General features: G+C 47.2%; 1 protein-coding gene across 1 annotated transcript in view; it reads left to right on the top strand.

Moving 5' to 3' along the window:
* The window catches only part of CRB2 (crumbs cell polarity complex component 2), a 45,187-nt gene extending 23,528 nt beyond the window's left edge, over positions 1 to 21,659 (top strand). The window contains exons 7-13 of the mRNA XM_020967580.2: positions 7,533 to 8,420; positions 8,842 to 9,365; positions 10,710 to 10,875; positions 12,962 to 13,835; positions 14,788 to 14,904; positions 16,868 to 16,994; positions 19,166 to 21,659. Of these exons, the coding sequence (XP_020823239.1) occupies positions 7,533 to 8,420; positions 8,842 to 9,365; positions 10,710 to 10,875; positions 12,962 to 13,835; positions 14,788 to 14,904; positions 16,868 to 16,994; positions 19,166 to 19,393 (2,924 nt within the window). The 3' untranslated portion in view covers positions 19,394 to 21,659. The remainder of the gene's footprint in view (positions 1 to 7,532; positions 8,421 to 8,841; positions 9,366 to 10,709; positions 10,876 to 12,961; positions 13,836 to 14,787; positions 14,905 to 16,867; positions 16,995 to 19,165) is intronic.
* The last annotated feature ends 4,542 nt before the right edge of the window (positions 21,660 to 26,201 follow it).

The raw sequence follows: 26,201 nt of genomic DNA, 5'->3' as shown, positions 1-26,201 counted from the left end.
CTGACACCTGAATTCTTTGGCTGATAGGGGATGTCTGCTGTCCTTTGGCTTAACTGTGGGCATTCATTAACTCAATCTATTATTTCTTTCTTTCCTTCATTACTTAGTCATTCGTTTAGCTCACTCATTTACTTCCTTCCTCCATTTATCCACTCACTCATAAATCTGAGTGCTCTAGAAGAGTTATAAGCAATAATTAATAAGCATTTCCTTATTTCTTCCATCATACACTCATTCATTTGCTCATTTGTTTATGCCATTCATTCACTGAGTCCATTATCCACTCATTAATTCCTACCTTCCTTCCCTCTCTGAGCATTTCCCAAGCAGCCCATTATGCCAAGCCTTGTGCTTGTAGGCAGAGAACTAGAGAAGACCCAGTGACTGCTTTGGGAGCCTTTATAGCCTAGTAAGTAAATTTGGAGCATAGAAACTGGGTTCAAATCCTAGCTCAGGGCCCGAGGTTACAGACTTGCTGCAGTCCCTCTTGGGACAAGGCAGCAGGTCCTCAGGGCTTGGTGAGGGGGCTGTGGAAGCTCAGGGGAGGCTTCACAAAGGAGGTGGGCCTTGAAGATGGAGAGGGCTTGACTAGACAGAAGAGAGAATCCTAGATCCCAGGAAGAGTCAGAAGACATAAAGGCAAGATGAGGGAGCTTTGTGCATGGGCGGCAAAGAGCCATGTTGGGCTAGACCTGTGTGGCTGTGCTCATTCAAGAGGATGGACACACACACACGTGCTCACACACACACATACACACACACACATGCTTTATGACCCTGGCCAAGTCACAAAACCTCTCTTAGTCTCACTTTCCTCATCCCTAGCATGGGAATAACAACATTTGCACAACCTCTTTCAGAGTTGTTGGACTGCGTTAGCCTTAATGAAGCAGAGCAGTGTGAGTTCTAATTGTTATTGTGGTCCACAGCTTCACGCATGCTTGTACACATCCTCAGCTACACGTACCTGCAAACGAACACTCCTGCCCCTTCCACTGGAATGTTGTCCTGTCTTTTCCACCCCCCCCGACATCTCTAGTATAAATTCCTCCCTCTGAACCCAGCCTCCTCTTCCTGTCCCTGGCACAGGCCCGGTGCCCAACTCTTCCATTCAGCAATTAGACAGGCAGGGAGCTTGGACAGAAAAGAAAGCCCCTGAAGCCTTCAAGGGGGTAGTGAATTCACTGTCAATGAAGGTATTTATTCAGAGGCTGGTTGGTATACTAATAGTAGGATGAGAGGAGGCAGGATTTGGGGTCATGAGCTGAATGTACATAGAATGTTAGAGCTGGAATGTGAACTCAGAAAAATACAGTTATCAAAATATTTTTTAAAAGTTTATAAATCTCAGATTAATAATATACTTTGCCATTTTGCCTCTCTGGGTCTCAGTTTCCTCCTCTGTAAAATGATAGGGTTGGACTAGATTAGAGGTTCTGGGGTTTGTGAATTTGTGTTTTTTTTGGGGGGGGGGTTAGGCAATGGGGTTAAGTGACTTGCCCAGGGTCACACAGCTAGTACGTGTTATGTGTCTGAGGTCAGATTTGATCGCAGGTCCTCCTGAATCCAGGACCGGTCCTCTCTCCACTGTGCCACCTAGCTGCCCCACGAATTTGTTTTTTAAAAACTCTTTTGGTACCTATATTCCAATATAATTGGTTTCCTTTGTACTCCTATGTATTTTATTTTGTGTACTTGAAAAAAAAAACCTTCTTCTGAGAGGGGGTCATTCTGGTTTCACCATAATGGTGTGCTAAAGGAGCCCTAGACACAAAAAAGTGAAGTTCCCTGGACTGGAGGATCTTGCCTAAAGTGCCTGTTCCTTTGGGCCCTAAATTCTATGATCCTACAACCATGTTTGTGTCCAAGAGGGAGGCCATGAGTAGCAGAGGCAGGGGAAGAATAGGGACCAAGGCATCTGATTTCTCAGGGAATCTGATTTGAGGGAATATCTCAGAGGGGATCTGATCCAAGACACACCTGAGTCAAAATCCCCTGGACAACACCCCTAACAAATGGTCAGCCAGCCTCTATCTGAAGATCTTGAGTGACAGGGAACTTACCCACTTAAACAAGTATTCTATTTCATTTTTTGACAGCTCTGCTTGATAGGAAACCTTTCCTTACATTGAGCTGAAATCCATCTCTGTCTCCCTGCCCCCCCCCCATTGCTTCCAGTTCCGCCCTCTGAGGCCAAGCAGAACTACTCTAATCCTTCTTCAGGAAAATCCTTCAGATCCTGGAAGACAGTGATTATTGCACCCCACACACCCCCAGACTTCTCCAGGCCACAGATCTCTAGTTCCTTCATCCAATTCTCAAATGGCTTGGGTCCCTAGTTCTCGCATCATCTGTTTATCCTTTTCTAGTGTGTTCTGGTCGATAAACGTCTTTTCTTTTTTAAAATAAGGATTGATATCATTTGCTTTTATGTCACTTTCACTTCCCAATATATCCTGCTCTCATTTCCCTTCCAGAGAGCTCTCTCCTAAAAACAAAGAATAAGAAAGTTCAGCAGAACATTGGCCAAGTTTAACAGCATAGATAGTGTTCTGTACCCACACTGCCTTCTGAAAAAAGAGAGGGAGATGAATTCTCATATCTCTTCTTCAGGGCCAAGCTTCATCATTATAACTTCATAGCATTCAGTTCCAATTGTTTTGCTATTTCTACTTATATTATAGTCATTATGTGTGTGTGCCTATATTATTTATCTATTTATTTTTCTAGGTTCTACTTCACTACTTACTTCAGTTTGTATTCGTTCATACAAGTCTTCTGATGCTTTTCTGTATTCTTTATTACACAGTTTCTCACAGCACAGTAATATTCCATTTCATTTGTATAATACAATTTGTTTAGCCATTCCCCAATTGATGGAGATCTGCTTTGTTTCCATTTCTTTGATACTAAAAAATGCTGCTATAAATATTTTGAGGTATATAGGATTTTTCTTTTTTTTTTCCATCATGTTCGATGTACTTTCTCATGTTAATTGTCTCTGAACTTCAGCCCCTGGGAGATGTTGGGGGTATTCTCCAAGTCTACTGGACAGTGGTGATTGACGCAGATGGGGGAAGAGGTGGGGTACTTTGAAAGATGGAGCTTTCCAAGGTAAGAGGATGAAGTAGTAATAGGGTTGGAGATCTAATGAGATTATGAGAACCCATCCTGGGACCTGTGTGCCACCTGCTTCCTCTACTTGTCCTCAGTTCTTTACTAGGTCTTGGCAGTCATAGGCAGGGGCTCTCTCTCTCTCCCTCCCTCCCTCCCTCCTCTCTCTCTCTCTCTCTCTCTCTCCTCTCTCTCTCTCTCTCTCTCTCTCTCTCTCTTTCTTTCTCTTCGTCTCTGTCTATCTCTCTTTTTATCTCTGTATGTCTCTTTTTCTCTCTCTGTCTCTGTCTTTCTCTGTCTCTCTTTTTGTCTCTCTGCCTTTCTGTCTGTCTGTCTGTCTCTCTCACTGCTCCTCTCATATCTGGGGGCAGTAGGTGTGTGCCCTGGGGAGTCTTGTGGTGGGAACATGGAGAAATTTTGTGTTAGGGTTGTGGAGATGTTCCATCTCCTAGGCACACCTTAGGTAGATCTGACTTCTGGCTGAGGCTTCAGCACATGAGCTATTATGGAAAGAGCCCGAACCTGGGGGTTAGGGCAGCCTTGGTTCAAATTCCAGCATGGCCACTCACTACCTATGTGAGCTTGGAGAATTCACTGCTCCCCTTTAGACCTATTTTTCTTATCTGTAAGGTCTTAGGAGACCTGGTTTCTTGTCCCTCCCCACCACCAATTAACAGTGTGACTTTCGATGTCTATTTAATGACTAATATCTCTGGATCTTAGCTTATTCTTCAGTAAAATAAAGGGTTTGTATGAGATGGTTAATTAGAGGATCTTTGGCTCTTAAAGCGATGATTCCTGTTTCTGTGACTTACTAGTTGTATGACCCTGAAAAAGCCATATCTTCTTTCTGAGTCCCAGTCTCTTTCTCTGTAAAATGGAGATCAAAGATCTAGAGCTGAATGGACCTCAGAAGCCATCCAATCCAATCCCATTTTACAGATGAGGAGACCGAGGCCCAGAAAGGGAAGTGATTTTCCCAAGGACATGCAGGTAATAAGCATCAGATGTGGCATTTGAACGCAATTCTATAATAATTGTTACTTTCTACCTCACAGGATAATTTGTGGAGACAGTGGTTTGCAAATCTTAAAGCTTTATGGAAATAGAAGTAGTTGATATTAATCCCCCCTTCCTCCCTTCATATGGGTAGGGGTGCAGGGGTTGGGCTCTCTGTTCCTACCCTAGAGAAGGGCATAGTGAAAGGGTGTCCAGTTGCTTTTTTTACGTTGCTCACTGCCTCAGTCCCTCCCCAGCAGGGGCTGTGCAGATGTCATGTGGAGGAGGGAGGGAGGGAAAACCTAAGCTGAGCATTCTCATGTCTGTCAGTGCTGATGGGAACCAGCTGGAGTGGAGATGGGAGGGATGGGGCGGGTCAAGGGGAGCTGGATTAGCCTTCTCTGCTGTTCAGCTCCTGGTGAGCAGCTGCTCTGGCCTTCAGCTCCCTTCACTTGGTTGGTTCCACAGCCCAATGCCCTACCCAGGCAGCCACCTCATCTTCCTGGCCCCCATGTCTGCAAAGGGGGTGAGATGACATCCTTGCTCCCAGGGGCTGTCCTGGGGGGCCTGTTGCTCCTGGCAGGTACCAGCGGGATTGACTTAGTGCAATGGGGGAGGAGGGCACTGAACTTTGTCTGTATCAGCTAGATTGAGGATGGGGGGAGGAGGGAAGGGCCCCTTTGTTACTCCTAGGTACCATACCATGGGAGGAGGGTTTGGGTGTCTTATATTTGGTCACCAAGGGCAGAGCCAAGACCAGTGGATGGGATAAAGAGGAAGGCAGAGAAAGTGGAGGCAGATTTTAGCTCTATGTAAGCAAGAACTTTACAACAACCAGAATTATTCTCTCAAGCGTATTGGTCTGCCTGCTGGATTGGGGGTTCTCCATCACTGAGGTCTTCTTGCACAGGCTGAATGAGCACTTGCTGGGAGATGATGGAGGGGAGCTGAGAGGAGGCATGTTTGGTCAGGAGTCAGAAAACTGGGGTTCAAATTCCATCTCTGCCACTTACTGGTTGTGTAACCTTGGGCACACAGGTTTCTGGCTCTCAGTTTGCTCATCTTTAAAATGGAAATCACCCTATTTCTACTGCTTCTTTCCCAGAGTTGTTGGGAGGGAAGTGCTCTGTAAACTTTAGAGTGATATAGAAAGTGAAAACAGGGGCAGCTAGGTGTCATGGTGGATAGATCTCTGGCTTAGGAGTCAGGAGGACCTGAGTTCAAATTCGGCTTCTAACACTTGACACTTACTAGCTGTGTGACCCTGGGCAAGTCACTTAACCCTGATTGACTCACCAGAAAAAGGAAAAAAAAAAAGAAAATGGAAACAGAAAATAGGTGGTGCAGTGGATGGAGTACTGGGCTTGCAGTCAGGAAGACTCATCTTCATGAGTTCAAATCTGGCTTCAGTCACTTCCTAGCTGTGTGACCCTGGGCAAGTCACTTAACCCTGTTTGCCTCAGTTTCCTGATCTGTAAAAGGGGCTAGAGAAGGAAATGGCAAACCACCCAGTATCTTTGCCAAGAAAACCTCAAATGGGGTCATGAAGAGTCAGATACTACCAAAACAACTGAACACAGACAAAGAAAATGAAAACAATTCCAGTCACTACCTATGTGACTTTGGCCAGGTCATTTCCCCTCTCAGGGCCTCAGTTTCCTCATCTGTAAAATGAAGGGCTTGGACTAGATGATCTCTGAGGTTCTAAAAGCATCTGTTCCTGGGATTTGTGTTCAGGTTGGTTTGGACTTGGTGTCAGTTAGGCAGAGCTATGTTGTTGTGGGGCCAGGAGGCTGGCGGGAGCACAGCATCCCAGCGCAGCCCAGCCCCGTAATGAGGGCACCGGACCATGCAAGAGTGGTGAGACACACACTCGGGGCTCTCGACTTTGGACATCAGGGGTAAGGGCAGGAGGGTTTTTTATGGCAGCTTGGGCTGGGGACCCAACAGACTAGTTCTGTTTATCTTTAGAGGGCTAAGCAAGGAACAACATGGCTACGTAGTAGATTGGAGTTAGAAATTTGGGTTCAAATTTAGGCTCTTTTTTTCTTTTGTTTAGTATTTTATTTTTCCCCTGATCTGACTTTGGACAAGTTACTTCTCTCTGGCCTCCAGTTTCCTCATCTATAAAGTGCAGGGGAAGGGCAGGCATCTACTTTACTAATCAGACTGAGCTCTTTGGAGCAGGGAATGTGTTTACATTTCTTTGTATCCTCAGTGTGTAGCATGGTACCTGGCACATAGTAGCGATCTAATAAATATTTACCGACTGATTTACTCTAACAGCTTTTCCAATTCTAAAAACAGGGGTAGGGATAAGGACTGGACTTGTGATTCCACTGACATAGGGAATTCCCAGATGAGGAAATACCCTCTGCCACATGCAAGTTGTTAACTTATTGTCTTAGAGGGCTGGCTAGCGCATGGCAAGATTCAATGACTTGCCCAGGGTCACACAGCCTGTGGCTGTCTTCATTGGGAGCTGAACTTCTTGGGTCTTTCTGGTTATCCACTTTGCCGTGAAACATTTCAGACTAAGGTCACAAGGAGGTAAATTTTGACTGATATGCATCAACAAGCTAGCCCTGGAGTCAGGAAGACCTGGGTTCAAGTTAGGCCTGTCACACTTAACCTCCTAGTGTTGCTGGGCAACTGTCTGGACCTCTAAGTTATACTGATCTGCTTTGGTGAAGGAAGTTTGCCCACTGACCATTGCCTGTGAGACCAATGAAATGACAGGTCTGGTAAAAAAAAAAAAGCAGGAATGACTTCCTAATAATTAGTACTGTTTGGCACTCCCTCAGTGGCCAATGAATGGAGCAGGGGAAAAGAGCTTAACTTTGAGTGAGAAGAAACTTGAGTTTGAATCTAGCTCTATAGCTGTAGCAAACTCACCCTCTCCAACCCTCAGTTTTCTCATCCATAAAATGGGGATAATAATACCTACAATTCCTACCTACCTCATCAAGTTGTGAAGACGGTGCTTTGTCAACCTTAAAATATTATAGAGATGGGGGTTATTTCTATTATTAGCTATATTTTAATTTTAACCCTCTACAGATAATTAGAAGAAGTCTATTGGGTCCCCAGCCCAAGCTACCATTAAACAGATATCTTTAAAAATGGATTTTAAATTAAAAACAAAAAGAATGTTATTTCTATTATTCAAGCAGTGTCTGACTTCTTCTCAGTGATGCTGTGGAGAGTAGGATAAAACGTGAGAATAGTTGTTATTTTGATTTTTAAAAGGTGTATTCCTCGGACCTGGCATAAAGGAGTGTTTAATACATGTGTGTTGATTGACTGGAGTTGATTACTCCACTGGGTAGAAGGATGGAGTAGAAGATGGCTCAGACTCTTCCAGCAGGGGTATTCTGGGGTTCAATGTCTATGGGTTGACACTCCCTCTCTCTCAACAGGTGTATCGTGCACGGTCAATGTTGATGATTGTGCATCTGAGCCCTGTTTCCATGGTGCGTCCTGTGAGGATGGTATAAATGACTATGTGTGCCACTGCCCCCCAACCTGGGGTGGGAAGGACTGCTCTGTCCTGCTCACTGGATGTGAAGGTCATGCCTGCCAACATGGGGCCCAGTGCATCCCCATCTACAAGGCAGGGGCCCATAGCTATACCTGTCACTGCCTGCCAGGCTTTCATGGGCCCATGTGCACCCAATCTACTACCTTTTCCCTGGCAACTGGTGGCTTCTTGCTTGTGGCACTGCCTGTGGGTGATGGGCCTGGGCAGCCAGCTGTGTCGCTGAGGTTTCGAACCACACTGCCTGATGGACTTTTGTTCTTCCGAGGAGACACCGTGGAAAGCCTCACCCTGGAGCTGTCTCAGGGCACCCTGTGGGCCACACTGAGGAGTCAGCGCACTGAGCTCCCCTTGAGCCTCAGCACCCCATCCTTGAGTGATGGGCATTGGCACAGGGCTGAAGTGGTCCTCCACTCAGCTTTGGAGCTGAGGCTGTGGCACGAGGCTTGTGGGAATGGGCACTGCCTGAAGAGCCATCCCCTGGTAGAAGAAGTAGCCCTAGACTCTCCAGCCTTCCTGACTGTTCATGTGGGTGGTGGGGCTGGGACCACCCCAAGCTTCGTGGGCTGCCTGGAGGACGTGCGTGTGGATGGGCATATGCTGGTGCCTGAGGATCTCGCTGATGGCCGGCCTGGGGTACGGCTGGGCTGTGAGCATACAGACTGGTGTAGCTCAGGGCCTTGTGACCATGGGGGATCCTGCGTTGACCTCTGGACAACCTTCCGCTGTGACTGCCCTAGGCCTTATGAAGGCCCCACATGTTCCCAAGGTGAGTTTCAAAGTTGGCTGGGGAGGGGGTTAGCAACAATGGACTGGTTTCAGAAGCCCCTGGTCTATGGGAAAGATATAGCCCCTACTCTCAAGGAATACTGGGTGTGAAGGGTTCCTTGAATCCAGGGGCATATCTTCCCACTTCAGATAGAGGATCCCTGAGGCCAGGGGTCATATCCCTTCATGCCCCTCTGAGCCCCCAGAATGTTAGGATTGCCCCAAGGTGAGGGTGGTGCCTCTCCCCTTCATTTTGGGGTTTCTTGAGAAGTGGGACAGTGTTTCCTTACTTCAAGCCCCAAGGGTGGGGACTGTGTCTCTATGAAACCCCAAGGATAGACCTCATTTCTCTTTGGGGTATCCTTCCCCATGTTGACCATTCCAGCTTGCTGAGGCTCCTCTGCTTTCTCCTTTCTCTCCAGAGCCACCAGCATGGACCTTCGGCCTAGGGGGCTCCAACAGCATGGCCTCCTTCCTGCTTCGAGATGCACCAGGCCCCAACCTCTCTGTCTCTTTTGTTCTACGCACTCGTGAGGCTGCGGGCCTCCTGCTGCAGGTGACCAGTGACTCACTGCCCGCCTACACAGTGTTCTTGGCCAGAGGGGAGGTCTGTGTGGAGACAGCTTACACCTCAGTGGCGACCCTGCCTGGACGCTTGGATGATGGACGCAGGCACCTGGTGACCCTCAGCTTAGGCCCTGGACAGCTTCGAGGGCTGCCTCTGGGTCCCACCTATGAGGTCCACATAGGCGGTCTGGCCCCGCCCGCCTGGGCTGAGCACTGGGGTGGCAGCTTTAAAGGTTGCCTGCAGGACATCCGTCTTAACAGTCTTCGCCTGGACTTCCTCCCTCTTCTTCACCCAGGAAACTGGACCAGTTCTGGGGAAGTGTATGAAGGACAGGCCAGCAACCTTACTTTGGGCTGTGTCTCTGAAGATACCTGCAGGGTGAGTAAGCCAGGTGGCTAGTGGGTGCATGTGTGTGTGTGTGTTTGTGAATGCATGTATACGTTCTAGGGAGACTATACCACTTAGGAGTTCTTTGACTTTTGTACGTAGAATATCAGAGCCGGAAGAGACATTAGTACTTAGAACATCAGAACATGGAATACCAAATGTCAGAGCTAGAAGAGGCCCGAGGCCACAGGATGCTAGAATTGGAAAGGATCTTAGAGATTATTAGTCTGTCTACCTGTTTTTTATAGATGAGGAAACTGAGGCATAGAGAAGTGAAATAATTTGCTCAAAGTTACAGACAGTGAGTCTACACCACCATCCTCATCAGACTTGTCCTCATCAACCCGGCTTGGCTCGGCAGAAAGGTGCAGGTGTGTCCTCAGAGACTCCTAGTCTAAGAAAGACAGACGAACCCGGAGCGTCTGGGTCTGTGTCTGGACTCCAGAGACTGAGCAGACCCAGGCCTGGACTCTTTCCTGGTCTCCTCACTCTCTGAGGACTCCATGGGTGAAGTTAGTCCAAGCCCCCACCATATCTTTGCTTGAGGAGGGGCTACTTTTACTGATTCTGCCAAACAGGAAACTCCCTCTTGCCATGAGCGGCCCCCTCCTCTTCCTCCTGCAGGATTATAGAGAGTTCCTGAGCTGAAAGGAACCCTGGACGACATATAGGAAGGGCAAAGAAGTGGGAAGAATGCTGGCTTTGGAGAAGGGAGACCTGGGTTGGCTTCTTGGCCCTATTATTAGATGTTTGACCTTGGGCAAGTCACAGCTCTATTGAGCCTCAGTTTCTTCATCTATTAAATGGAGGTATATTTCATTACCTACCTCAAAGCATTGCTGTGTGGAGAGTGTTTTGTGAATGTTTTAAGGACAATAAAATCGTGGGCTGCTATTTATTGTGTTGTTCAACCTTTACTGGGCAGGAATTTACCTCAACAACTTCTCTGACAAGATCCAAGTTTGTCTAAAGTTAATGTCTAGTTCTAGCATCCAGTCTGCAGACAGGCCATTCCTTTGTTCCCAGAGACCTCCCTGGTCCTCAGTATAGGTGGCTCTGCTCCTCACTGACCCAGCCCTAAGCTTCCTGTCCCAGGCCTAAGGAGGAAAAGGGGTTGTGACTGAGGGCCTTCCCTCCACTCATCGGTACCTTTGAGCCAAGGAACAAATGGATTAGCTGTATGACTGACCATTGGCATCACCCCTCCCTTCTCTGGGCCTCTGTTTCCTCCTCTGTACAATGGGGCTGAAAACCTTTGCATTCCTTCCTGGGAAGGGGTTAGTGCGAGGGAGGTGTGCATACCTTTGGGCTCTGCAGAAATGGCTTGTTTTGCAGTCTGAACCCTGTCACAATGGAGGGACGTGCACTGTGACCTGGAATGACTTCATGTGCAGCTGCCCCCCCAATTTTACGGGGCCCACGTGTGCTAAGCGCTTATGGTGTCAGGACCAGCCTTGTCCCCCTCCCACCACCTGTGCTGAGGTTCCTGATGGTTACGTCTGTGAGTAGAGACAACTATTTGTCCCATCCTTTCACTCTAGCAATAACTGAAGCTCCACACTCCATGCGTTCATTCGTATTCATTCATTTTATTCAACACATTTAAAATCCCCACTCTGTGCAGAGCTCTGTCTTCAACACTGCGGGGGCCAGGAGAGAGAGACAAAGGATAATGCAGATTCTAACCTTATGGAGTTTAAAGTGTAATCAGGGGATACAACATAAGCACAGAATATAATGTTTGATATTATACCATCCAAGCCTTTATTAAGTACCTACTATGTCTCAGACTGTGCTAAACCTTGGGAATTTGAAGAGAAAAAACCAAAAAAGTCTCTGCCCTCAAGGAGTTTACATTCTATTGGGTGAGACAATACATACCCCTACAAGCCTGAGATAACATGCATTTAAGTGTTTTGAAAACCTTAAAGCACTATAAAAATGCTAGATATAATAATAATAATAATAATAATAGTAATTTTTGTTATTATTATTGTAAATACACACTAGATACAAGGTGATTTCGGGGCAGGCAATGGTAGTGGAAAGGGCAGCCAGGTGGCACGGTAGATAGAGCACCAGGCCTGGAGTCAGGAAGACTCCTCTTTCTGAGTTCAAATCTGGCCTCAGACACTTACTAGCTGTGTGACCCTGGGCAAGTCACTTAACCCTGTCTGCCTCAGTTTCCTCACCTTTTAAAATGAGCTGAAGAAGGAAATGGTAAACCACTACAGTATCTTTGTCAAGAAAACCCCTAATGGGGCCACAGAGAGTCAGACACCACTGAAAATGACTGAACAACAAAAATAGTAGCTGAGGGGATTAGAAAAAGCTTCTGGAAGGTGCCTCTGAGCTGAGGCTTGAAGGAAGGAATGGATGCTAACAGGACAGGAGAGAGCATTGCATTGCAAGGATGTAGGGTCATGGATAAATACAGCAAGAGGCCTGTGTGGCTGGCCCATAAAGTGTGGAAAGGGGAGTCATGTCTAAGAAGCCTGGGAAGGTAGGCTGCGGCCAGCTCGCGAGGGCTTTAAAAGCCAAGCAGGACTTTCTGGTTGATCCTGTAGTAGTGGGACATGTGATAGAGGCAGCAGAGAAGTGCAAAGGGCTGTGGGATATCTGAGGAGTAAGGTCAGTCTTTAGGGGGATAAGAATGGCTTCATGGAAGAAGTGTTAAAATTGAATTTTGAAGCATGGTTACAAATTCAAGAGGCACGGTGGGGGCAGGGGTGGGGGAAGGGGGCACAGCCTTCTAGGTATAGGGAACAGCAGAAGCAAAGGCATGGAATATGAGAACACAACGCGTATTTGAGGGTGAGAGGGGAGTCAGTAAGTTAGTAAACATTTATTAAGCACCTACTATGTATCAGGCACTGTGCTAAGTGCTGGAGATACAAAGAAAGGCAAAAGACAGTCCCTGTTTGACTAGAGTGCAAAAGAGTCTAGAAAAGAATAATATGAATTAACCCTAGAAAAACAGAGTGGTAATGGATTGTAGAGGGCCTTAAATGCCAGGCCAAGGAGTTTGGAATACTCACCCTTCTTTGGCATGGACAGCTTGGACTCTGTGTCCCCTAGGGGTAGCCCCATACCCTCTAGGAATGTCCTGGGCCCTGGACCCCCTTCTCCCAGGAACAGCCGGTGCCCTGTGTCTTCTAAGGGATCGCATACTGATTGGGGAGATTCTGGGGCCATGCACACCCCTGGGGATAGTTTGGGTACCAAAATTCCAAGGATGATCTTGATCTCACAATTTCTAAAGCACCCTAAGCCAGGCATGCTCACAGCCCCAAGAGACTGCCTGGGCCCCTCCCCCCTTTTTTAGCCTAGCCTGATGGGTCAAATATTACTCAAGGGCATCCTTAGACCTCATATGTAGTAGGCTGTGGATTTCCCAGGTCTCCCTTTCCCAACTAAGGGATTGTCTGGGCCCCCTACACTTTAAGGATGACCCATTCTCTATCCCCTAACCCTGGGTTGTCCCAGCCAGATACAACCCTTGGCACTCTGAGAAGAAATAGGGAGTAGACCCTAGCTCTGGCCCCCAGGCTCACCCTTGCTCACAGAGCTCTGTACCTGTCTCCTAGGTTTGGCCAATGCTACATTCCAAGATCAGCCACCTGCCGTGTTCACCAGCTACAACATGTCGGCCAAACGGGAGTTTACAGCTCTCTCCTTGGCTTTCCGTACCCGGGACCCTGAGGCCATCCTGTTGCAGGCAGCAGGGGAGGGGGCCTCCCTGTGGGTGGCCATCCGCAATGGCTCCTTATCCATGTCCATCCAGAGTGGGAACAGCATTGAGGGGGCCACTTTCAGAGGCATGGTGCCTGTTTCCGACGGGGCCTGGCACCTGGTCACCCTGACCATGGAGGAGCCAGCAGCTTCCATCTCTCCCTGGTTGCTGCAGCTGGATGGGGCCAGGAACACGACCCTTTGGGGCCAGGCAGGGAGCCTGGACTTCCTCCACAACCACGTGCAGGTTGTTTTGGCAGAAAACTTCACTGGCTGCCTAGGCCGTGTGACCCTCGGTGGCCTTGACCTGCCCTTCGTCCGCCTCGCCATGTCTCTGCCCCAGCCAGAGCAGTTCCTTCTGGACGGTGGGGATGACATCAGTCTGGGCTGTCACGGTAGCCCCGTGTGTTTGGTGGAAGCCTGTCTCCATGGGGGCACTTGCCAGGACCTCTTCAATGCCTTCAGCTGTGCCTGCAGGGCCGGCTGGGATGGCCCTCGGTGCGAGGTGGATGTGGATGAGTGTGGCTCTGCTCCTTGTGTCCATGGCCATTGTGGGAACCTGCCAGGCAGCTACCAGTGCCACTGCACCCCAGGCTACACGGGAAGGGACTGCGAGAGCGACGTGGATGACTGCTTCCAGCACGCATGCCTGCATGGGGCCACCTGTGTGGACAGGGTCCTGAGCTACTCCTGTCTGTGCCCTCCTGAGTTCAGTGGCCCCCTCTGCCAGTAGGTACCTGGTCTGGGAGGCTCAGATGTGGCGCCTGGAGTCTGGAGAGCTCAGCCACAGTCCTGCTTCTCGTCTTCCTGTTTCCTACATGTGTGGCCTTGGGCAGGAGCCTTCAGTCTCTTAGCTTAGTTTCCTCCTCTGTAAAGCAAAGGAGTTGCACTAGCTGATATCTAAGGCCCCTTCCAACTTTGATATTCTGTGCTCTTTGCTCTAACATTCTGTGTTCTAGGGCCCCTTATAACTGGGACCTTCTCTCCTCTTTGTTCTAATGTTCTATGTTCTAAGTTCCCTTCCAGTTGTAACATCCTGTCTTCTGTCTTCTAACATTGCATGTTCTAGGGTTCCTTGCAACTATGACATTCTGTCTTTTCTAACATTCTATGTTCTAGGGTCCTTTCCACTTGTAACATCCTGTCTTCTGTCTTCTAACATTGTATGTTCTAGGGTTCCTTGCAACTATGACATTTTATCTTTTCTAACATTCTATGTTCTAGGGTCCCTTCCAGTTGTAACATCCTATCTTCTCTCTTCTACCATTGTATATTCTAGAGATCCTTGCAACTATGATGTTCTATCTTTTCTAACATCCTACATTCTAAGGTCCCTTCCAGCTCTAACACCCTGTGTTCTCTTTTCTAACATTCCATGTTCTAGTATCCCTTTAAGTTTGAACATCCTGCCTTCTCTCTTCTACTATGTCCTGGATCCCTTAGCACTGTGACATTCTCTTTTTTCTCCTCTAATGTTCTGTGTTCTAGGATTCCTTCCAGCTCTAACATCCTGTCTTCTGTACTCTAACATTCCATGTTCCAGGGGCTCTTCCCACTCCAACATCCTGTTCTAGGTATTACATTCCCTTCCAACTGACATTCTATCTTCTCTGGTCTAACATTTTATGTTCTAAAATCCCTTCCAAGACTTATGTTCTTTGATGTTATGCTTATTTCCTAGGTGGTCCTTCCCACCAGATGAGTGCGGCCACAATTTCACTTGCCTGAATGGAGGCCACTGTTCTGATGGGCCCTGGGGAGCCAACTGTACCTGCCCGATGGGCTACACAGGCCTGAGGTGGGAGAAGTAAGGGGAAGGCTGGGAGCCAGTGCTGCTGGGATCTGATGATGAAGTGAGGGAAAACATGTTTCAGTGTCCCTAGGCAGGAAGAGAGGAACCTCAGCTAAGGAAGAAAGGGGCCCTGTTCTGTTTGGTCCCTGGCCTCCGAGGCTCACAAACAAAGCTTGCCTTACACAGTCAGGGCAGGTTGTCCCCTAGGAAGCATAACTGGAGGGATCATGAGATCAGATAATTATGGGATTGAGATCTGGAAGGAATGGTAGAGGTCACTTGGCCTAGCACTGTGGCCTGGAGAGGGGACAGGCTTGGCCAGTTCCTAAGGCAGTAAGTGACAGAGCCTGGATTTGAAGCCAGCTTCTCTGACCCCAAACTCAGTGATTTCCCCACTAGGCCTGCTCCACTCTGAAGCATCTCCCCAGTCAGCCTGTCCTAGTGTGTGAAACACTGCCATTAGTGCCTCCTTCCTTCTGGCTAAGAAAGCCCCCTGCAGGCTATCACCGAGCCGTTTCCAGGCTCTGTGGGGAAGGAGTGTCAAAGGATTAGCCTCAGTCATCTAGCAGGGTCTGGGGACAATGGCAGAAGCTGGGGATGGTAAAAGCTGTTTGTTCGGGTTTTTGCCAAAGGGATAAAGGAGATTGGTTGTATCTGTGGAGCTGTCAATTAATATATTCATATACAGTGAAGAAAAAAAATGAGGAATGCATTCCAAAATGAAGATATGAATATTAGATTTACACGTCCACAAATGAGTCCTCCAGCACATCTAGGCAGATGGGAGAGTTTCATCACACAGTGGTAGAAATCCACTGGTCAAAGGCTGATATAAAAGGTGCTGCTGAAAAAGCCAGGAGGCCTGGGTTCTAGTCCTGTGGGGCCTCTGCCGGGTCATTTCATTTCTCCAGGCTTCTGCTTCTTCATCTGTAAAAGAGAGGGTTTGATTCTTTTTTTTTTTTTAAGTGAGGCAATCAGGGTTAAGTGACTTGCCTAGGGTCACATACCTAGTAAGTGTCAAGTGTTTGGTCTGAGGCCAGATATGAACTCAGGTCTTCCTGATTTCAGGGCTGGTGCTCTATCCACTGCACTACCTAGCTAGCTGCCCTGAGAGGTTTTGATTCTTTTTTTTCCCCTTTTTTTTTCTTTTTTTCCTTTAGTGAGGCAATCAGGGTTAAGTGACTTGCCCAAGGTCACACAGCTAGTAAGTATCAAGTGTTTGGTCTGAGGCCGGATTGAACTCAGGTCCTCCTGACTCCACGGCTGGGTACGCTATCCACTATGCCACCCAGCTGTCCCGAGAGGGTTTGATTCTTGACTTCTAAGGTACCTTCCAGCTCTAAGTCTGTGATCTTACAATGTCCTTTTCCTAGTGTGAGACTTGCCACTCACTTGGTATGTGACCTTGGGCAGGTCATTTCTCATCAGTTCCCTTATCTGTCAAATGAGTAACTTGGGCTAGATAATCTCTAAAGTCCCTTCAAATTTCAAGTATGAAATTCAATCCTTATGGTTTTGGTCCTCCCCTTTCCAAAGCCAGTTGGAGGGTCATGGATAACATTCACCCTTGCAAGGGTCATGAAGTTGAGATGCTGACTGTTCCCTCTCCCTTGGTAAAGGGTCCTTTTAGGAACACAAGATTAAATGATCTTAGAGTAAGACGTGACCTTAGGATCAAAAATGTAAAAGTTGGAAGGGACTTTAGACTATTAGAACATGGAATGTTAGCATAGGAAGGGACCTCCAAGGACATCTAACCCAGCACTTATTGGAAATATAACTCCTTTATATGACATCTTTGACAACCATTCATCCAAAGTCTGCTTGAACATTTTCAAGGTTTGGGAATTCACTTTCCCAACGTTAAGACACCTTTGATTGGTAGGGTGGTCTTCTGGGAGGTAGAAATGCAGCAGGGCATTGGGTTTGGAGAGTACTGTGTTAGCCCTTGCTTTCTCCCTTATTCCAGGTGTCAAATTCGAGTTCCTGAGTGTGAACCCAACCCTTGCCAGAATGGCGGCACTTGCCAAGGAGCCGGGAGTGAGGTTGAATGTATCTGCAGTAGTAGTTTTGGGGGCCGCCGTTGTGATGTGGCTGTGAGTTGGGGGCCCGGGGCTGTAAGCCTTGAGGGAGTGAGAGGGGTGGCTAAGGAGATTTGGCATAATTTTCATGAGAGCTGTGGGAATAGGAGTGAGAAAGGAGATGCATGTATGAAAGGAGAAGTTAGTATGTTGGCTTGGCAACAATCTGGTTTTTCATGGGATGTTCACTGTGGAGGGAGGGGCGAGAACCAGCCCACAGTCCCACTTGCTGGCTCTACAACCTTGGGAGGGGCTGAGACTTTGAACCCAAGAAAAGGGAAGGAGATTACTCAGGGTCATGGGGAGGAGGGCCATGGGTGAGGGCATGAGTCTGAATCTGGGGGAGGGAGGGAGGGCAGAGGAATAATAGGAAAATACCCTGGGCATCTAGGAGAGGGCGTTTCCTCTCCTAGGTCTTCAAATAGCTTGTGGTTATAAAGATGAACCACAGAATCATGGAGCTAGGAGGGATATCTGGGGACATGCCAACCTACTGTCAAGCAGGAATGCCCTCTATCATTCTTGAAAAGTGGTCAGCTAGACTCAACGAGAAGACCTCCAGGGATGGGGAGCTCCCCATCTCCCAAGGCTACTTATTTCACTTTGAGACAGCATCAAGTACTCAAAATTGGTTCCTTACATTGAGCTAGCATCTGCTTTTTGGTAACTTCTCTCCTCCCCTATTGTTTCTGGTTCTGCCTTCAGAGGCCAAGCAGAGCAAGTTAATCCCTCTGTCCCATGACAGCCCTCTAGCCTCTTTGTCCCTTGAAGTATTTTGTTCAGCTTAAATTGTTAAACTTCCTCAGTTCTTTCAATGGAATGTCCTTGGGTGGGACAACCTTCATGGTTGCCTCCTCTGAGTAGGTCTCAGCTTGTCACTGTTATTTCTAGAATGTGGCACTCAGAATTGGACACATCGTTCTAAATGGGGTCTGATCCCATCCAAGGACATGCAAACCTCCCCCCACCCCTTTTTTTGGTAGGGAAAGTTAGAATCCTTTCCTTCCAAGAGGCACCTTTCAAAAAGCCTGCCTGTGACCTCCTTCCTGGTTATAAGATGAGGACAAAGGCGCCCTGGCCTAAGAATCATGTTCACAACTCCATTCTTTTTCCCAAGATTCCCTCCAGCTCTAAAATTCAATGACTTCTGGGGACTCTTGGAGATAGGCTAATAGGGCCTGATAGGCCCTTGGCCTAATTTGCACTTTTCTGCTTCTTGTTTTCCTTCTGGTGGGATTTAGGGAGGCAGAGGCAGAGGAAATCAATGTGCATCTAAACAAACCAGACTGGCCATTGCCTTCTGACTTGCTTTGAAGGGGTATAATTGTGAACCATGGCCACCTGCCCTAGTAAAGGATGGAGAAGGCATGTGAAAAGGGCCTGGAGGGTCTTAGTGGACTTCAGATTCAAAATGGGTCTGGCAGTTGAAAAAGCTAATGGGATTTTAGGCTGTATAGATTTGAGACACAGAGTCTTGCTTGAGGCAGGTGATAGTCCTAACATTCTTGTCAGACCTCTATCTCAAGAACCAGTTTGGTTGTGGGCCCCACATTTTGGGAAGGACGTTGTCAAGCTGGAACCTGTTTAGAGAGAGAGAACCCAGATAGGAAGGGGCTGAGATACTATACTATCCAAGGACTGGTCAAAGCAAGTAGGGGGGCTGGTTAACCAGAAGACTCTCGGGGGATTTCATCACTGTCTACGCATTTTAAGTTCTATCATGGAGATATATTTCAAGGTCTATTATGAAGTTTTACTTAGCTTCAGAGGGAAAAAAAAAACAAAAAACAACTAGGAGGTTAAGGAGAAGGTAGATTTTTGATTATTTCCTACTAATTAACAATGAACCAGGGTGGAATGAACTTGCCTTGTGAGGTCATAGAGTTCCCCTCACTAGCAGTCTTCAGGCAGAGGCTGGATGGCTGGTGAGGGAGGGGTTGGATTAAATTACACTTCTGGCTCTGGTTTCTTCATCTCTAAAATAAGAGGGCTGGACTCTGCTCATCTCAAAGCTCTCTTGCCTTCTCCAAACCCCATGATCTTACGCTCCCTGAGGTCCCTTCCAATTGTAAAAGCCTATGATTCTCTGCCTCCCAAGGCCCAAGGAACCTGGACAATGGATGGCCAACTCTTCCTTGCCTTTGGTGCCCTCATGTCTCTCTTCTTCCTGTTAATGTCTTTTGCAGAAGGGGCCTCCGGTCATGCTGTTCCCGTTCCCATTGATTGAAGTTGTTGTACCAGTGGCTTGTGGCTGCCTTCTGCTGCTCCTGATTGGCCTCCTCTCAGGGGTCCTTGCAGCCCGGAAAAGGCGTCAGTCAGAGGGGACCTATAGCCCCAGTCAACAGGAGGTGGCAGGAGCCCGGCTAGAAATGGACAGTGTCCTCAAGGTGCCACCTGAGGAGCGGCTGATATGAAACCTCGCCCTCCACCCCCACCACCCACACATACAGCCGCCTCCCAGGCCATGGATAGCATTGAGGCCTGGCCTAGGGCAGGGAGCCTGGGGTCTAGCCGACCCAATGAGGACACATGGGGCCCACTACATCAAACTGTAAAGGGGAACCCTAAGCCTTTGGGAAGGAGCTATGTCACAAGAAGGCCCTTCTTCTTCCTCCCCTGGTGCCCACTGGATCTCGGGACTTCTGATTCGATGCCCAGGGAAAACTGAGCCCAATCCCATTAGCCCTGGGCAGGCAGTGCCTGGATTTAGGAAGTAGAAGGTCACAGATTGTGTTACAGCAAAAAGCCCTGGATTTGGAGTCAGACTTGTGGCCTGGGTTTGAATCTTAGCTCTCCTCATTCCCTGTGTGGCATATCCTTTCTCTTGGCCTCAGTTTTCCCTTTTGTAAATTGAGAGGGTTGGATTAGGTTATTTCTAAGGGACCTTCCAACTTTATCCAATGAACTGACTTAGGTCATTTGGTTATCTTCTCCCTTGATGATAGGAACAGGGCAGGGAAGCTTCCCATGGTAACTCTTCCTCAAATCTGACCCCTAACAGCACCGTACAGACGACTCGAAATGGGGTAGAGACAGGCAACATAGACCCAATGGGGCTCTGGACCAGGTAGAAACTGCCTGTCCAGGGCCCTCCCCCTGGCCTGCCCGAGACTTCCTGACGGCCACTGGCAGAGTGTGCTAGGATGGGGCCAATCCTTCAGCCCCATTCCCTCCTGCTCAGTCTCAGCAAGAGTTTTAAGCCTCTGGATGCTTCCGTGGACTCTCCAAGGGAATTCTGCACCGTGTCTTCCATGCATGGCCCTCCATCTCTTTCCCCTAATACCTGTGGCTGGGTCCTAGATGGGACCACGGGCAGGGAGCACACATGAAGAACGCTTGTTGAGGACAGCATCTCCCCCTTATCTTGGTCACCACCTTTGGGTCATCCTTAGGAAATGGGGAGGAACTCAGGGAACCAAACCCGAATGATAGGAATAATGCAAGGAAGATAGAAACCACCTCCCTCTGCCCCTTCCTTCTTTCTTGTACCCATGCATTCCTGCTTAAGGAATTGTGCTTCAGCTGGGCTGAGGCTGTGTGTGTGTGTGTGTGTGTGTGTGTGTGTGTGTGTGTGTGTGGTGAGTGAGAGAGAGGGAGAGACAGAGAGAGAGAGAGAGAGACTGAGACTGTGTGGGGGCAGATTTCTATGAGTACAAATGTATGCCTTTCTTTATGTGCCTACAGGCACATGTTCACATCACACACATGTATATGCAAGTGTGTGTACGAGGCACATTTGTGCATGTACATATCTATGTGTATGTATATTTGGTTGTGGGACAGGCCAAATCAGGTGAGGAGAGGAAGGGAAAGCTGTATGTCACAAGTCTTTGGGTTTCCTTGAGTTACTTGGGGGCTTGGCTGGAGTTGAGCAGAGAACAGATCCATAGGATGCATGATTTCCCATTCCCATTCGGTGGAGCATCTGGGAAATCAAGATGAAGAAATCTCATCAAGCCTGTGAGCAGCTCCCCTCTTCCCAGGAGTTTCAGTGGCACTTCCCTCCCAGTATATAGGACAAGTCACACACACTGGAACTAAAGACATGAATTGTACTACTGAGCTTTCTAACACTGGAGCCCGGAGCCCAGAAGTGCCTTTTAAAGACTTTAACACGCCCATTTGACTTCCTTGCTTTTGATTGTAATGTGTTATTTTTATATGCTTACAGTGGTGATGGTGATTTTCATCTTGTATGTTGTCCTCTCTCACAACTATAATGGTGTTTTCTCCTGAGGTTAACACAAAGCAATTCAGCAACCAACAGACCAGGGGACGTACCACATTGTCTGGTGTCTCTGCAACCATTTTCTTGGGTGTAATGGCTAGTAAGCCTCTATGTGGCAAGTGAAGACTATGAGTTATCACTCTCAGCCGGGCAACCAGAAAAAACTAGCAGAAACTCTTAGGCTAAAATGCTCTATTCTTTTGAATCATTTTACCTGCTGCTGACTCCAGGTCCCCCCCGCCCCCACCTTGGCATCAGAAAATTTCTTGTAGCTCTTATTAAATCCCAGCTTGTCCATTTTCATACTCAAAATCCCTTTTTGGGCACTCTATCCAAAAACCCCACAGGAGCGATGTGGCAGCTAGGGAAACAAAGCTATCCTTAGCTTTCGAAGTGCTCTCTGATTGTCATGCAAGTAAATCAAAGGGCAAGAATAAATAAGTTAGGTAAAATCGGCAATGCTATTCCTTTCCCTTTGTTCTACCTATCAGCCTTCATACCCACCAGCACAAACAAAAACAAAAAAACAAAACTCTTGCAAAGCATTCTGATGAGCACAAAAGTACTCTTCTCTCTACAACTTGAAAAAGCACTGGCCTGGACGTTCTAGGTTCATATGCTGGCTTTATGAGTATGACTTAGGGCAGCTAGGTGACACAGTAGATAGATGGCTGGGCCTAGAGCCAGGAAGACCTGAGTTCAAATTCAGCTTCAGACACTTGGTAACTATGTGACCCTGAGCAAATCCTTTAACCCTGTCTGCCTCAGTTTCCTCATCTATAAAATGAGCAGAAGGAAATGGCAAGCCACTCCAGTAGCTTTACCAAAAAAACCCCAAATAGGATCATGAAGAGTATGAACAAGAACAGCAACTATGACCTACTGCTTGCAAGGCACTAAAGATGCAAAGCTTCTGTCCTCAAGGAGCTTATATTCTGTTGGAGGCTACAATATACAAACAGAAAAGTATTTAAATAACAGATTGAGGGGGGAGAGGGAATTAACAATTAGGGGAAAGACTTCCTGTAAGAGGCAGCATATGATCTGAGCCTTGGAGGGAAGCTAGGGATCCTAAGAGTTGGGAGGGGGGATGAGGGAGTTTGTATCCCAGGCATGGATACAAGAGGTAGAATACTAAGTTTAGGGAACAGCCAGAGGGCAAGAAGGGCGGAAATGAAGAGCGAATGAGGAAAGCAACATGCTAGAGGCAGAGCATGAAGGGCTTTAAATGTCAGAGAAATGTGTGTTCTACTGTAGAGGCAACAGAAAGTCTTTGAAGATTCCTAAGCAGAGGGAAATGACACGGTCAGACTTCTGCTTTAGGAAGTTTATTTCAGTAGCTGTGGAGAAGACGGCTGCAACTGACCCCGATGGACTGTAGTCTCTTTCCTGTGTACCTCTCAATTATATTTGCCCCAGGGGACATAATTCCCAGTTATGGCTCAGTTCAAATTTCTGCCTGTTCACAAAACGAGGGGGAGGGAGGGAGGAGGTGGACAACATGGTATCCTACAGCACCCACCAGCTTGACACTGGGGAAAGAGTCCTCAAAAGGACATCAGGAGGCTTGGGTCCTTGTCCCACTTTTTCTACTATTTATTAGATAGGAGACTTTGGATAAGTCACTTTTCTCTGGGACTCATTGGTAAAATGTTGGGGGGTTAGACTAGGTGTTAAGTTAAAGTGAACAATATAACCTCTGAGGTCCCTTCTATGGGTGACATATTTCCCAGTATTTGAAGCAATGGTAGAGTGGGAAGAATTGATTTTTATATTCAGGAAACCTGGACTGAAGTTCTGGATTTGACACTTACCAATTTGTGGGACTCTGGGCAGGTGACTTCACTTCTTTCTTCCACTGTAAAATGGATGTCATAGGCCAGGTCCTGCACTCAGGAAATAAAGGTATTCCTATTCCTGGAGGGCCCTTCTCACTGTCACTCCATGTTATTCTGACATTCAGTGTTCAGCCCAGGAAGGAAAACTGCATAAACACAGTGAAAAAAACCCTGATCTAGAGGCCACATCTCAACCTCCTGGGGCTTTCCTTTCACCTGGGCCCAATTCTTCTTGAAACAAGATTTCAAAGGCTTAGGAGGAAGGAAGCCTAACCATGAAGGACAAACTACAGGCAGGGCTAGAATCTGATGAGTAGCCACATAACGGAATCTGCACATGTGTAGATACAGCATGAGATAACCACTTAGACTTTACACGCTTTTCCTTGGGAAGGCTGGGTCACTCCTCCCTCAGGACTAGCCTGAGTGGACTCTGTGTCTGAGGCTGTTCACCCTCAAAGATCCTCCTCGGACTATGTAGGGAAGGGTCCTCAACAGGGCATCGGAAGGCTTGGGTCCTAGCTCCATTTTTTCCACTACTTACTAGGCGAGCGACTTTGGACAAGTCACTTTTCTCTGGGCCTTGTTGGTAAAATGTAGAGGTTGGAGCCTTATACTGGCCAACATCTTAGGCTCTGAAGTCCCTTGTAGAATGAAGTCTATATTCTAGAGATAGCTAGGTAGTGAAGTGGATAGAGTGCAGGATTATGAGTCAGGAAGACTGGAGATCAAATTATGACTCAGACAATTTCTAGGTATCTTACTCTGGGTAAGCTACTTAACCTCTCTTTACCTCAGTTTCCTCATCTTTTTTTTTTTTTTTTGGTGAGGTAATTGTGGTTAAGTGACTTGCCCAGAGTTACACAGCTAGTAAGTGCTATGTGTCTAAGGCTGGATTTGAACTCAGGTTCTCCTGACTCCAGGGCTGGTGCTCTATCCACTGCGCCACCTAGCTGCCCCTTTCCTCATCTTTAAAAGGGAGGGCATCTATCTCCCAGGGTGGTTGAGGTTAAAATGAGATAATATTTGTGACTTGTTTTGCATACTTTGAAGTATTATGTAAATGCTAGCTATTATGATTTTAAGATCCCTTGTAGTCAAAAGTGGATGAAAATCCTTAAATATCATGAATCCGCCATTACTCGGGCCCTGCCCAGATCTCTCCCTTCATCTTCACATCATCTACATTGGTAGGAGTAATCATTGACTACTTAGCTAACTCCATGGTCCCCATTTTCCTGCACCTCAAAGGCCCCAGTAGCTATGAAGTTTTACTACTGGTGATCCTTTCACTGGGAAAGGTAATACAGTGAAAAGAATCCTGGAGTCAGGAAACCTGGAATTGAATTCCAGCTCAGAGCTTAGTAACTGGGCATCCTTGCAGAAATTTCTTTCTTTGTTTGAGCCTCAATTTCCTCATCTGTAAAATGGAAATAATACTTGCATTCCCTGCCTCCCAGGGTTGTCAGGTGAAGTGTTTCATAGACTCTGAGGCATTATGGAAATATGAGCTCCCATTCTACCATAAGCACTGACTTTTCGCAGTTCTTTGGAACACTGCCAACTGTAACCCCTGGAGGGAGACAGGGCTAGTCCCTCCTTCTACTTTGGCACCAATGAGTTTATCAGAGTTTACCCTTCTTTTCTGCTCTCTGAAATTCCTGACCATAAGATTAAAGGGTGAATTTTATAGGAAAGTTCAATGTAAGCAAGAACTTAGTTCTAGAGACTGATCTGTTTATTTGATCTGGTGCCTCCCAGCAGTTAGTTTAAATTCTCAATTTGGGACTAGGATTGGGTCCATGACAAGAGATTATCCAAGCCTATGTGCTGTGTGATTTGGGGCTAATCACAACTTCTCTGGGCCTCCTTTGTCTTATCTATAAAAATGGGGGACAATACCAAGCATTACATTTGTCTTCTTTCTTCCCAACTTTGGAGTTGAGGCCCCAGCACCTGAACTGCTGCTGGGCAGGTGGTTGAATTTTTTTTACTGCTTCTTCCTTATTTTGTTTTGGTTTCTGCGTGTGCCTTTGATCCAGACATCTGTTCAAAATATCCAGATACCAGAGAATATTGTTTGTGCAGTAGCCTTCAGGGACTTTCATCTGTCCCCTGAAAGGCTAATGGGTGAGATTTGTTAACGTATATTTCCAGACTTCCCATTGAGCTAATTTTCCACCCCAGCCCCCAAGTCTCAAGGGGATTAACATTAAAGAAGTTGATTCTCTGAGGCTGTTCCTTAAGATACTGGCTAATCTTCCAGGGAGGTGGCGTGGGGTAGAAGTGAGAGCAGTACATCTTCTCTTCCAGTCCTCCAACATCTAGGAGTCTCAGACTAAGCCTAGCCAGATTCTGCTGGGAGTAGCAGAGGGGATTAACTAGATGTGTCCAAAGACTGGGCTTACACTGTGTGCTCTTAGATAAGTCACTTCTTTGGGCTTCAGTTTCCTCATCTATTATTGTTGTTGTTTGTCCTTAGTTCTCAAAGAGGATCATGACATCAGGAAGAAGATGCCATGATTTGCCAGTGAATTGGATTTAAGTGAGGGAGGGCTGTGCAAGGGCACCAAGCCTTACTTTCTCCTCCAGGGTCATATGGGTCTGATGGCAAGACACAGATCAGGACGACTGGAAATGGACCTCTTCCTCATCTATAATATGAGAGGGTTGGACCAGATGGTCTCCGAGCTCCTTTTTAATTAGAAATTTTATGGCTATGGGTCAGGTCAGTGGAATAATCTAGATTCAATAAACCAACATCCTGAACTGGTGCCATCAGAAGAACCATTCTTGGGGAGTAAGGACAACTAGATTTGTGTCACCTATCTGCTGCATAACCTTGAGTAAGTCACTTGCCATCTATTAGTTTCTTCAACTGTAAGCATCATAGTTCATAATCATTCGGCTCTGTACAGAGGCCTTCCACAGATAGCTATTGTTATCATTGCCTTTATACAATATCCCTGTGAAGCTAGTAATACAAATATTATTATCTCCATTTTACAGGTGAGAAAACTGAGGCCTGAGCCTCAGAGATGAAGTGACTTGCTCATGGTCACGTGATTAGTGTTAGAGTTGGGATTTGAATTCTTATCTTAAGACTCTTAGTAGCTTTCAGAACCACAGCAACTTTCAAAGTTGGGAAGGCTTGGA

Source organism: Phascolarctos cinereus, unplaced genomic scaffold (genome assembly GCF_003287225.1).
Source record: "Phascolarctos cinereus isolate Bilbo 61053 unplaced genomic scaffold, phaCin_HiC Scaffold_2;HRSCAF=192, whole genome shotgun sequence".
Lineage (NCBI taxonomy): Eukaryota > Metazoa > Chordata > Mammalia > Diprotodontia > Phascolarctidae > Phascolarctos > Phascolarctos cinereus.
Note: the sequence above shows the minus strand (reverse complement) of the source record. Positions and strands in the feature narration are given on the sequence as shown.